The 13,064-nt window shown below is 38.8% G+C and overlaps 1 protein-coding gene across 8 annotated transcripts in view; it reads left to right on the top strand.

Annotated features, from left to right (window-relative positions):
• Positions 1 to 13,064, top strand: part of LOC126185115 (catenin delta-2) — a 491,417-nt gene that overhangs the window by 414,873 nt on the left and 63,480 nt on the right. For 7 of the 8 annotated variants that reach the window (XM_049927926.1, XM_049927928.1, XM_049927930.1 and 4 more), the window contains 2 exons: positions 8,795 to 8,854; positions 9,654 to 9,860. In XM_049927926.1, coding sequence (XP_049783883.1) covers positions 8,795 to 8,854; positions 9,654 to 9,860 — 267 coding nt within the window. The remainder of the gene's footprint in view (positions 1 to 8,794; positions 8,855 to 9,653; positions 9,861 to 13,064) is intronic. The other variant, XM_049927927.1, reaches the window with a different exon arrangement.

Here is a 13,064-nt window from a genome sequence, read left to right as displayed (position 1 = left end):
TTTCTCATTCTATTCTCATTCTATGTGCTGATGCATTGGGAAGTATGCTCCAGTAGGTGGGCACTAAAGATAGAATAATGAGATATTCATTGAAAGTTGAATACTTTTCCACCTCTCAGAAACTAGATTATCATTAACAAAATGTGTACTTTCCTTAGCACATTCTGGAACAAAACAAGGTGAGGAAAAAATCGCCACATCTTGGGTTAAGATTTAGCCTTCATAAAGGCATTAGTATGAGGAAGAACCATATTAAAAGTGTGTGTGAGTAGATTAGTTATTCAATATGGAAACGATGCAGTAGACAAAGTCAGAGATATAGTGTTTAGAAATTTCAGAACTTCATTTTGTGTCATTCGTTCTCACAACTTTTCTTGGCAGATTATTCCATATCTTCTGTGCATAATGAAACTTCTAAAATGGTTACACAAAATTATTTTATACTGGTGGTGTATTTCACAAAACTTCAACAAAATATGGAAGCAGTGAAGTGGTGAATTGTCTTGCTGAAATTGTAGGTCCCCAAGAGGATGCTGTAGGCAGACAGATGCACATAATCAGACACTATATTCTTGTACTCCAGAGACAGACATTGGTGAATGTCATCTCATGTAAACATCCTACATTGCCTTCACCACCTGCCTGAACGATGCCCTGCTTTAAAATGGAATTTTATGTGTCCATTGGATAGAGGGATCCGAAATTAGTCTTGTGCAATATTATTGATATTTATTCACAGGGAGGGCTCCGAGGGGCAAACAATTCACCTCAGATGACAACGTCCAGTTGTGCATACGGAACTAGTTAACATTGCACACTCGGGAATCTTAAGAGACAGCCATTCACCGCTTTGTGTCACAGTGGGACAAGTGTCTCAACAGCCAGTGTCAATACTTCTGACATACATGTACTGGTTTCTGTAATTATGGCTCCGGCTCATTTCTTTATGAACACCCCTTATATAACTTTGTGGATGGTCTTGGGAGATGCAAGAGGCTACTTGCAGCAATTTTATCATATGTAGGCTAGATGGAAGGTCAGACAAATATAGCAAAATACAGAATGACCTGCAGAGAATTGGCACGGAGTGCATGAACTGGCCATTGACCCTCAACACAAAAATACAAATGTAACATATTTAACATAAAAAGGCTAAAAGACCTATTATTTCTAAATTTCAGAAGTGGTGATACGTCATTGGAAACAGTCACAATGGTGAAATATCCAGGAGTGTATGTAAACTGTAAAATAAATAGGGGTGAATCTGGAACAATCTGATGTGGGCTGAGATATGGCCAGCCTAACATTCAGTGGAAGGAAAAATAAATTCATCTACAGTGAGATTCATTACAAAGCCCCTTTTCCATCTGTTATTGAGTATTGCTCACCATTTTGTGCTCCATGCAAGATGGGATCCATACAGTGTATAGAGAAGGTCCAAAGGAGGATTGAAATGTTAATCACAGGTTCCTTTATTCAGAATGAAAACATGACACACACTCTTTGTACTCCAGTGTCAGACACTAAAAGAGGAACAGTTCACACCACAGGGAGACTTGTTAAAAGAATGAATGCCCCAAGAAGAGTCAAATAGTTTATTACTTCATTCCACATATATTTTTAGAAATGATTGTGCTGGTGAAATAACAGAAATTAAACCTTTTCCAGTTGTTTATGGACAGTAGATCTTTCCATACACCATTTGTGAATGGAGTATTGGAGGGGTTAAGGGAGTTGATAGTAGTACACAAGGTACTATTCCCCCATATCCTGTAAGTTGACTCCATCTCTGTTTCCTCAATTTTTCACCATCAAAACCATTTGTTGTCTTCACGATTTGCCTTGCACAGCTCAGCTGTACAGACACTAAAATTTTAGGACTCTGAATGCTGCTTTAATTTTCTGAGCAGGCATTGGAATTGCCCTTATCTTCTTTTACCAAATATTCTGTAAATTACACCAACCAGTTGTATGATTCAGTGTGAAAATCATCAGAGATGGTTAACTCCATATGTCTATACTCTGTGCATATGTGGTTTCAGATTGCCATAAACTATTTTTGATGTAGCCAACCTTCTCATGCTCTTTTCATATGTATCAATCAGTTTTCTGGATTTAACAATGAAAATATACAAGAAATGAAAAACCACAGTAAAGTCTGAGGCAAACCATGCATTACCATTAATGAAATTTTGTTTTTTGGTGTATTGGTACATTTTGAAATGAGTTGAAATATTGTGGTGCCATTAAAATCTTAGTTTTGCTAGTGGAAATTGTCTAAAGTTGATGATTGATAAGGAGTCTTCCTGAAAGGTGTTCACATTTCTTTTTAAGATACAGCTGAAGAACATCCCAAAGAGCAACCATAGATGAAGTAGTTGAGAAAGGCCAGATTGTTGTATTTGACAGTAGACATTAGAAGTGTGTGTAAAAAGAGCTGATGCATATGCATACTGGAAGAGAGTAAAGAACATTTTTCATGAAGAATTATTTATGAAAAAGCTTTATGCAGTATGGGTTCTATGTTGTACACTGACCAAAATCAAATTTTCTGAGCTGTATTTTGACAATTTTAAAAACAATCCAATCAGTTGGGTTCATTGATTTGTCACTTTGAACAAGATGTGGATCAACCACTTCATGCTATAAACAAAAACCCAATCAAAACAGTGGGTGTAAGCCACTGGTGGTGCACCAGAAAAGGCAGTTAGTTTCATATTCCTGGAAAAGTTTTTGTCAGTGGTTTCTAGAATGCAAAACATTTTTTTGTACTCTCTAAAGATTACAACAAGAACCAGCAAATGCTGTGCATTTCTTGTGGCCCAACTAGATTCAAAAAGTATATGAGAAACAACATGATTTGCAGAAGAAAAATTTTTCCACAGTAAAAGAATGAAAATGAGGGATTTGGAATATTAATTGTTGGAACATTCATGATATTCACCAGATCTGATGCCTTTTGACTTCCATCTAGTCCTGTATTTAAAGATACTTGTGGGTTGCAAACATTTTGGGTACAGGGAAGAACTTATGAGAGCAGTTGTAGATAGGTACTGCACAGACCTTTATCAGAATTGCAGTTCAGGCACATAATTTTCCCACAGAAAATACACTGGAGGAAGTGCATTGACTGAATAACTGTGTCAAAAATTAAGTGCATTTTGCCTTTAAAAAAAAATGTTTCATTGCCAGGCTGAGCAATTTTCTTCTTACCCTCAATTTGCTCGTTTGCCTGAACAATATACAGCATGGTGAAATTTTTGATGCACACATTATTCTTGGAGGCATAACTGCTTAAAACGTGTTTTTTTTTGCCTCCCTTTTTTTTAAAAACTGTCTCGTCATTCAGTGATGCAACTGGATAATTGTTTCCATGGCCGTGCGGTTAAAGGCGCTGCAGCCTAGAACCGCAAGACCGCTACGGTCGCAGGTTCGAATCCTGCCTCGGGCATGGATGTTTGTGATGTCCTTAGGTTAGTTAGGTTTAACTAGTTCTAAGTTCTAGGGGACTAATGACCTCAGCAGTTGAGTCCCATAGTGCTCAGAGCCATTTTTTTCGTCCTTCAGTTTCTGACATTTCTATAATAAACTCACAGATTTCATCCAGTAGCTTCATATGTAGATTGTTGATTCTCAGCTGTTCCAAACTGCCTGTGCATCAGGTGATAGAAAGATATTCCCAAACATATATTTAGTTACAATATTTTCCTTGTAAATAAAAGAAAGACCAACTTACATAAAGGAAAAACTAGTTTCATTTGGCACTGAGTTCTGTGTATCATCTTTACAAAGAATATTTTTTAGTAAAAAGTTAAGAGAAGAAAATAAAGGGGTAAATGCTCATAATATCCATACAGCAAAATGTGATTGGTAGAAAAGGTAACCCTCTCACAATAGAATTGGTGATTTGAGCAGTTGATAGTCATGTAAACATGATTTAAATAGTTACTAACCTTTCTGACAACATTCTTCAGTCTGAGGAAAAATATAATCCAAAAGCTTTGCAACTAATTTAGTCTCTTTTAAGTGCCTTTGGAGCACTCAACACACTAGTTATTTAGGCGACCAACGCCTCGATGTTCTAGCATAGTCCCATTTCTTTGGCCTTATTTTTGATAAAAAGCTGACATGGCTGCCCCATATTCGCCACCTAAAGACTACATGCATGCGGAAGCTTAATGCTCTCTGCCTCCTGGCCTACACATCTTGGGGGTGCAGACTGTACCACTCTTCTCCACCTTTACCATGCTCTGGTCTTGTCCAGACTAGATTATGGTAGTCACGTTTATGGCTTAACGGCTCCTTCCACTTTGAAACTACTTGAACCTGTTCACCATTATGGGGGTGCATCCGGCTGATAGTGCCTTTTGCACTAATCCCGTTGACAGTCTCCTCACAGAAGTGGGGATTCCCCCTCTACTCCTGGTTTTTTACACAATTGCTGTTCGCCAATTCCCTGACCATCCTGTGTACCCTGTCCCCTTTGCAAACGAGGGATGTCTCCCTCTTGACACCTGCCCACAGGCGATATAGCTGGTTGTCATGCGTCTTACTTCACTCTTGTTGAGATCTCTATCTCCACTCACAGGAATGCACCCTGTGTATTTGCTCCCATGATGCCTAGACCACAGATTAGGGCAGACCTGTTCCAGGGTCCTAAGATCTCTGTCACCCCTATGGTTTTACAGCGTCTTGTACATGCCATCCCTGCAGAATTCCAGGGTGCCATTATCTTCTGCACTGGTGGTTCTAAGACAGTTGATAAGAAGGGATACGCTTTCATGTCCCCTTCTGCCTTATAACACCATTTATTGCCGAGATCATGTATTGTGTTCACAGCAATGCTTCTAGCCATTCACATAGCCCTCCATTTTGTTTCTCAGGCCTCAGACCACAGTGTTTTAATTTGCTCAAACCCAATGAGCAGCTTGTAGGCTATCGACCAATGCTACTCTCGTCACCATTAGGTCTCTGCTATTCATGACCACCTCTCTGCCCTTGGTGGTGCTGCCTGCTCAGTTGTCTTTCTCTGGGTCCCAATTCATGTGGGCATCCAGGGAATGAACTGGCTGACTGTTTGGTTAGAGAAGCAGATACTTACCTCCATTATCTTTCATGATCCCAGTTGCAAATTTGTAGTAGGTCAAATCTCTCTTTGCCCAAAAATGGAATGACATCTGGTGTGCCACTGCTCATAGTAATAATTCTGCACAATCAAGGAGTCTACTGCAGTTTGGCACTCTTTCTTCCACTCCTCTCAGAGTGAGTCCACTGTTTTATGCTGTCTACGCATTGGTCATACCAAGCTCACCCATTGTTTCCTCCTACATAACGAACCACCTACTCAGTGTGGTTGTGGAGCCAGACTGGTGGTACCTCACATATTTGTGGAATGTCCCCTTCTTTTTGCCCTTTGTGCTAAGTATAGTCATCCTGATTCCTTAATTTTAATATTAGCAAATGATTCATGGTTGGTTGAACTGGTCCTTAGTTTCCTTTGTGAAAGTGGCTTTTATTTCCAGCAGGGGCAGGGTGGTTGTGGTTGGAACCCCTCTGCATGTCTTCTCTGTCAGGGACCCCCTCCCCCTTAGAAAGACTGCCCCTTTTTTTGCAGATTTAGATTTGGTCTCACCTTTTATGCCTTTTACTGTGTGTGTGTTTTAACTCCATTATTTTATAATTTGACTCCCCTGACTGGATCCATCCACTTTTAACGGACCCTCTTTCTTCTGTGACTGACTTGGAGGACTGATGATCTCACTGCTTGGTTCCATATACCCTCTCAATTAATCAATCAGTCAACACCCTAGCTATTTGATGAGTGATTATCTTTACTCCTCCCATTATTTGTATTCCATTCAAGACTTCTCAAATTATATTAATTACATTTTCTGATTATTTTTCACATTCCTAGGAGTGGAATTAATGTGGGAAGAGGAGAAGGTGTGAAGAGCTTTAGAAAATTTTGCCATTGCTTTGCTTTTTTATCTCAAGCAGTGTTTAGTAGTTCTAACTACAGTGCTTGTGGCACATAATGCAATAACATTTTCTTTTTAACAGTTCTTTCAGTTTGCAGAAAGGAATTACTTGTAATTGCTCCATTTGTTTAGTATCAGTAGTTTCTTGTCTTTTCAATACACTCGTCCAAATGACGTAAGGTGATTTCTATACTACTCTATTATTCATAAAGATTTTGTGGGAAAACCACCCACTAGTGGCTCCTGTATGTTTTCTTGACAAACACCATATGCATCACTTTGTTGAACCAGAGCAGCATGGTGACATCATCTAACAAAAATGTTGCCCAAAGTGAGTAAAGAGGAGGGTTACTTAAGTTAATTTTCTTAAACCTTATTGTTACAAGAAATAACTGTAGAAGGTAGTCAACAAACGAAAGATGTGTGAGACTATATTTGCATACAGGAAAACCACTCCAGAAGTCAGGAGTTTTGTTTCACAGGTGGATGAAGGATCAGTTTATGCATGTTTAACTGTTGTAAGAGTCGATATATTGTCTTTTTTGTCACGTGCCATTATTTTATGCAGAAATTATTGTTTATTTCCTGAGGATGCACAGAGGGACAATCTTTCATGATTCATTATGAATTCATTAGCAAGGTCTTGTAATTTTTTTTATTAAACCTAACTGTTGGGAAGCTTTGACTGCCACCTAGTGTCACTCCAGTGCTCCTGATGGTTTTGTGAACAGAATACACCATTTTAATGCTAACAGTTTATTGTTTTCATGGATTTTAATGCCTGCAAACTAATTTATTTTGCGGGCTTAAGTTGTCATATCAAAATTGATATTTCTTCATTTACAATGTCAGGTATGGATGTTCTGTTTGTCTAGGCTTTCTCTGTACTTTCCTGTACCTAAATTTGAGTCCATATGGAAAAATTCTGAGGTTTTGGTATGAATTCGTGTTGTGTTTGCTGATGTGATTCACACTGGTTATTTGTTTCTCACTAACAGAAATAAGTACCCAATTATAATTCATAGCATTTGACCACCTTAATCATGTTTCCCACAATTCAACAACACTTTTCATCATCAGGTTGTCAATATTCATAACATATTTTTAGTGTTTTAGGCATATGTGCCCAATGTTGACAATCTAATAATGATAGATTCTCTCTTGAAACATGTCACTGAATTGTATGAAATATGCTTAATATGTGTGAATGCTACCTATTATAATAGTTAAAGTATAAAACCGCTACATCACATCCAGTATATAAGTAGTATGTAGTAAGATCACATTTACTTTTCAGTACATGGAGACTTGATTTGCGTAACTTGATAATATCTGTCATACATTACCCTAAAATCCAGTATTCCATAGGCAGCAATCCCTTAAGACAAACTTGGTTGCTGAGGTTTCTTCTTAATCTTGTTTTGCATGGCTGTTACCAACATCTCTTTTGATCTTCAGGAGCCAAACTAATAGATGAAATTAAAGTCTTCAGCCCAGGTACAAAGAGTGATAATGCAAATTGCAGAAGTAATGATTTGGTTGGATGATTGACTGTAAACAAGTGACCATATCTGTTCAGTGCTCCTTGTGGAAAATAGTCTTCCTTAAAAAGCCTTCTGCCAAAAGTGTAGTTTGCATTTGAAATCAGATTGTAGCATATGAAAACAGTGGTAGGTCTGTAATCCCTGAGCTAAATTTTGAGATTCATTTAAACCACTGACCTTAATGATTTGTTGAACTAAACAATGAAATCTCTAAACATTTTAAATTCGAATTAGGAGATGTTGGTGACTGCTGCTAATAGGCTTCTTTTGCTCCTAACTAGATGGTAATAAAATTATACGCACCTGACTTCATACAAGCTATTTGCAAATGTTAGACTGAGTGTATTGTTCAAGAGTGTACCAGCATATATATCTCTGTGTGTGTGTGTGTGTGTGTGTGTGTGTGTGTGTGTGAACACTATCCAGCAAGTAATGTCATCTTGTATGGCATTTAATACCCCTCTTCTCTCTCGTGTAATATCTGGCCTTTAGTGCAGTCTCCAGTTCTAACTTTCCCTGTCTCTGTATTCAGCGCACACACACACACACACACACACACACACACACACACACACAGAGAGAGAGAGAGAGAGAGAGAGAGAGAGAGAGAGAGAGAGAGAGAGAGATCGACTATAAGCAGCAACGGAACCTCTATAAAACATGAAGGAAATGTGTGGAACAGAAATTTTCTGTCTGCTTTTTTTATGTTACCTTTACCTTCTACTCTGCATTTGAGTGTTGTTAATTAACAACTTAAATAGTAGAGATCTGTCAGTGACATGCCCAAATAATTGTGACTGACAGACTGAAATAGAGAAACAGAACATCATTAAATAATTCTCATTTTATTTGCCAGCACTCATAAAAGTTGTTTTCATTACCAACTGAAATGATAAAACATCAGGACTTTTATCTTTTCATCAGACCCATACTTTTTGAATCTTTTAAATTTTCCAAACGTATTAATCTTTGCCCTGAATGCATCATGTAATGCAAGACTGTCCAGCAAAGTTGAGCTCTAATTGTATTGAACAAAAAAAAGAAAAGAAGGACTTGAGAACATTGATGTGGAAATCAGATATTGTAGCTTCAAGACTTTACAAATCTAACAATCTGTGGAAATAGTCAAATGTTTGTAGAGAAATAAAAACACCTACCACAAATACAGTATTCATAGCAGTAAAACTAATTGGAATTTATAATTAATTAGAACTTTCTTATTGTTGTTTATTGCTGTGGGCTGATAATTAAATGTGTTTGATATTTTGGTAGATCACATTTCTCATCCCTGGAACATTGATGAATCAGGTGAACCATCACAATTAACACATGGTGAGTGAATATTGCATAATCCTTTTCCCATTCCTGTTTTCATCCATTTGTACATAGCCACTGTAGGACATTGTCATTCCATTGCTATGAAACCTTTTTGTGTGGAAGTCACTATCACCGTTAATTGCCTATTATCCATCCATTTTTATGACAGGGAGACTTTTTTGCAGGTGTATAAAATTTTAATTGGTGTGAGATATGAAGTGTTCATTTTCCCCCTGACTAATTGTTATGTATATAGTGTGCTGATTAATTACAGTTACATATTTTATGTTTGTATATTACCATAGACACTAATATCAATGCACAAATTAAAGAGTAGATTTGGTTTCTTTTAAGAATTCATATGACTGTTTTTAATTTATTCATTTATTTAAAAGATGTATTTACTGTGTATGTTTTGCAGTTAAAAGCTGAACTTTAGCAATGGTATTCAGTTTTGCATGACACCTTAATCACCGCTTTTGTTGAAGTACTGAGCTAGTGACTGTCAGACCGCTTATTGTGAAACATTTGTAGCATCCTTTTACAACAAGAAAATTAGCTTCGATAATTCATATTTGTAATTTATCTTATTCTTCAAAGAAACATTTAAGAAATTAATGCCAGATCAAATTAAATTACTACTTGTATTTGTATAAGACCTAATTTGTTTTGTGTATGGAATTTCATGAGATGTGAATGAAAATCTAGTTTGGGAGTTTATCAGGAAGGGATACAGCAGAGGATCATGGCATGCGGTATATGGTTATTTTCAGTCACAATCAAAGAAAGACAAATCTCTCTTTTCTTGTTATAGGAGAAGATCCGAAACTGGTTTATGGATACCCACCATCTCCATATGGCACTGTACCAGCAGCTTATGGCACTAACGGTGCAGACCCTAGAGTGTATGAAGAGAATGGTGCTGTTCCAAGAACAATTTTTGAAGATGAAGAAGAATTGAGGAAACACTTGTCAATGCATCCTGCAATTCCTTCACCTTCAATTGATGATGACCAGAGAGGTATTTGTAGTATAGAATTTAATAATATTATGACTTAAGTATAGGTTATAAATTATATGTATTCAAACATCAGTCAAGAGCCCTCATCTTCTTCCACAACTTGTCATGAAACAGACACAGTTCCTTTACAAAAAGTAATGCAATCTCAAACTTCATGCAAAATCTGTTTACAATCATTCACAATTTAGCCACAACAATCTGAGGAATGTTCTGACTAATTTAACTGCCAAAGATGTCTACAAATTTCAGTATAAGCTGAAGAATATAAATACTGTGTGTAAGCGAAATAACGTTTGCCAAAGACCTGTAATGGAGCATGGTTACAAAGGTCCAAGAAAATTACAATGCCGGTGTTAATCAACTTGTGCTCTTACAACATTTACAGATTTAAAAAGGAATAGTTTAAACCCAAGTGGAAATGTTAAATATTAAAGATTTTTATATAAAGTACTTTAATAGTACAGATAAGAACCTTTTTAACAATCATTGATTACTAGTTTCAGCAGAGCAATTGGCCATCTTAACATCAATTAATAAAATGCATTCAGTGCGTAGTCACAAGATTGGATGCAGATGTGTTGTCATCAATACACTGAGGTGACAAGTCATAGACTAGAGATATCCACATACACAGATGGTGGTAGTGTCATGTACACAAGGTACAAAAGGGCAGTGCGTTGGCAGAGCAGTCATTTTTACTCAGGTGATTCATGTGAAAAGGTTTCCTGTAGGATTATGACCGCACAACAGGAATTAACAGACTTTGAATGTGGAATGATAGTTGGAACTAGACGCACGGAACATACTGTCTCAGCAATCGTTAGGGAATTCAGCATTCCGAGATCCACAGTGTCAACAATATGCCAAGAATACCAAATTTTGAGCAGTACCTCTCACCACAGACAATGCAGTGGCTGTTGGCCTTCACTTAATGACCAAGAGCAGTAGTGTTTGTGTAATGTTGTCAGTGCTAACAGACAAGCAACACTGTGTGAAGTAACCGCAGAAATTAAGGTAGGACATATGACGAACATATCCATTGGAATAGTGCAGTGAAATTTGGCATTAGTGGGCTATGGAAGGAGATGACTGACGCCTTTGCTGACAACACATCATTGTCTGCAGCACCTCTCCTGGGCTTGTGACAATATCAGTGGGACCCTAGACAACTGTAAAACCGTGACCTGGTCAGATGAGTCCTGTTTTCAGTTGGTAAGAGCTGATGGTAGGATTAAAGTGTGGTACAGGTCCCCCGAAGCCATGCACGCAGTTGTCAACAGGACACTGTGCAAGTTGGTAGTGGCTTCTTAATGATGTAGGCTGTGTTTACAGGGGATGGACTGGGTCCAACTGAACTGATCATTGACTGGAAATGGTTATTTTCAGCTACTTGTAGACCATTTGCAGCCATTTATGAACTTCATATTCCAAACAGTGATGTCGTGTCACCAGACCACAACTGTTCACGATCGGTTTGAAGAACATTTGAGATAAATCAAGTGAATTATTTGGCCACCAGACTTCCCAAGCGTCAATCCTATCAAACATTTGGTCAGTTTGTGCACAAAATCCAACACCAGCAACACTTTCGCCATTATGGATGGCTGTAGAGGCAGCATGGCTCAGTATTTATGCAGGGGACTCGTTGAATCCATGCCATGTCAAGCTGCTGCACTATGCCATACAAAAAGAGGCCATCTTTGAGGAGGTGACATTAGGATGTATCCCATGACTTTAGACACCTCAGTGTTTAACCCAAGCTTATGCACAGAAGTGACAATTACAAAAGTTTTGCATGGTACATATTGACAAAACATTATGTAGGTAATACCTGTCATATTCAAAAACACAATAATGTCATACACACAGTATAGTAACGTTTTACTAGTTAATACAAACAATGTAAAATGCGAGATGGAATAATGACAATATTATGAAAAAGGGTAGAGTGCTATTCTTCATATAGAAGAAATGGTGAGTCACAGATAAGTACAACAAAGAGACTTCTGCACATGTGAGCTTGTGGCCAAAAGCCCTTCTAACATAGAAAACACACACATATATATATTCATGCAAGCACAATTCACACACGCATGACCACTCTCTCTCTCTCTCTCTCTCTCTCTCTCTCTCTCTCTCTCTCTCTCTGGCCACTGAGGCTGGGCTGCGAGCAACTGCACCTGATGGGAGAAGTAATCTGGGTGGTGGAGGTAAGGGGGATGGTGGGGTGATCAGGGGTAGACATAGCAGAGTAGGGTTTGGGGAGGGTGTCGTGCTGTTGGTGGGAGCATGCAGGGGACATTGTGGGGAAAGGTTAGGGCTGTTAGGGACAGTCATGAGGTTTAAAGGGGAGAGGCAGAGGAGCTGAAAGAAAAGAGTTAGAGAGAGAGAGAGAGAGAGAGAGAGAGAGAGAGAGAGAGAGAGAGAGGAAGGGGTGGGGGGTCAGGTGTAGTGGGTGCATTGGTAGACTAGAAGGCTGTGTAGTGCTGAAGTGGGAGGAGGGAAGGGGATAAGTGGGTGAAGGACAGGGTCTACCGAAGGCTAGGGGGGTTATGGGAATGCAGGCTATATTGCAAGTAGAGTTCCCACCTGCACAATTCAGAAAAGCTTCTGTTGGTAGGAAGGATACAGATGGCACAGGCTGTAAAGCAGTCATTGAAGTGAAGCACGTTGTGTTGGGCAGCATGTTCAGCAGCTGGGTGGTCCAGCTCTCTCTTGACCACTGTTGGTGACTATTCATGTGGACAGACAGCATGTTGGTTGTCATGGCCACGTGGTTGCAGCTTAGTTTGTGGATCACTTGAATGTTTTCACAGTTAGTTCTGCCTTTGATGGTATGGATGATGCTTGTGTTCAGACTGGAGTAGGTGGTGGTGGTGGTGGTGGTGGTGGAAGAATCTATGGGACAGATCTTGCATCCAGGTCTATTACAGGGATATGAGCCATGAGTCAAGGGGTTGGAAGCAGGGATGGAATAGGGATGTACAAAGAAATTGCATAGGTTCGGAGGGTCGCAGAGTTCCACTATGGGAGGGGTGGGAAGGATAGTGGGCAGAATATTCCTATTTCAGGGCACGAAAAGAGGTAGTCAAAACCCTGGCAGAGAATGTAATTTAGTTGCTGCAATACTGGGTAGCACTGAGTCATGAGGGGGGTGGTCCTTTGTGACTAGACAATGCGAATGTGGGAGGTGTTAGTTGACTG

The sequence above is a fragment of the Schistocerca cancellata genome, chromosome 4 (assembly GCF_023864275.1).
Source record: "Schistocerca cancellata isolate TAMUIC-IGC-003103 chromosome 4, iqSchCanc2.1, whole genome shotgun sequence".
NCBI classification, from domain to species: domain Eukaryota; kingdom Metazoa; phylum Arthropoda; class Insecta; order Orthoptera; family Acrididae; genus Schistocerca; species Schistocerca cancellata.
This window is presented reverse-complemented; position numbering and strand designations above follow the sequence as displayed.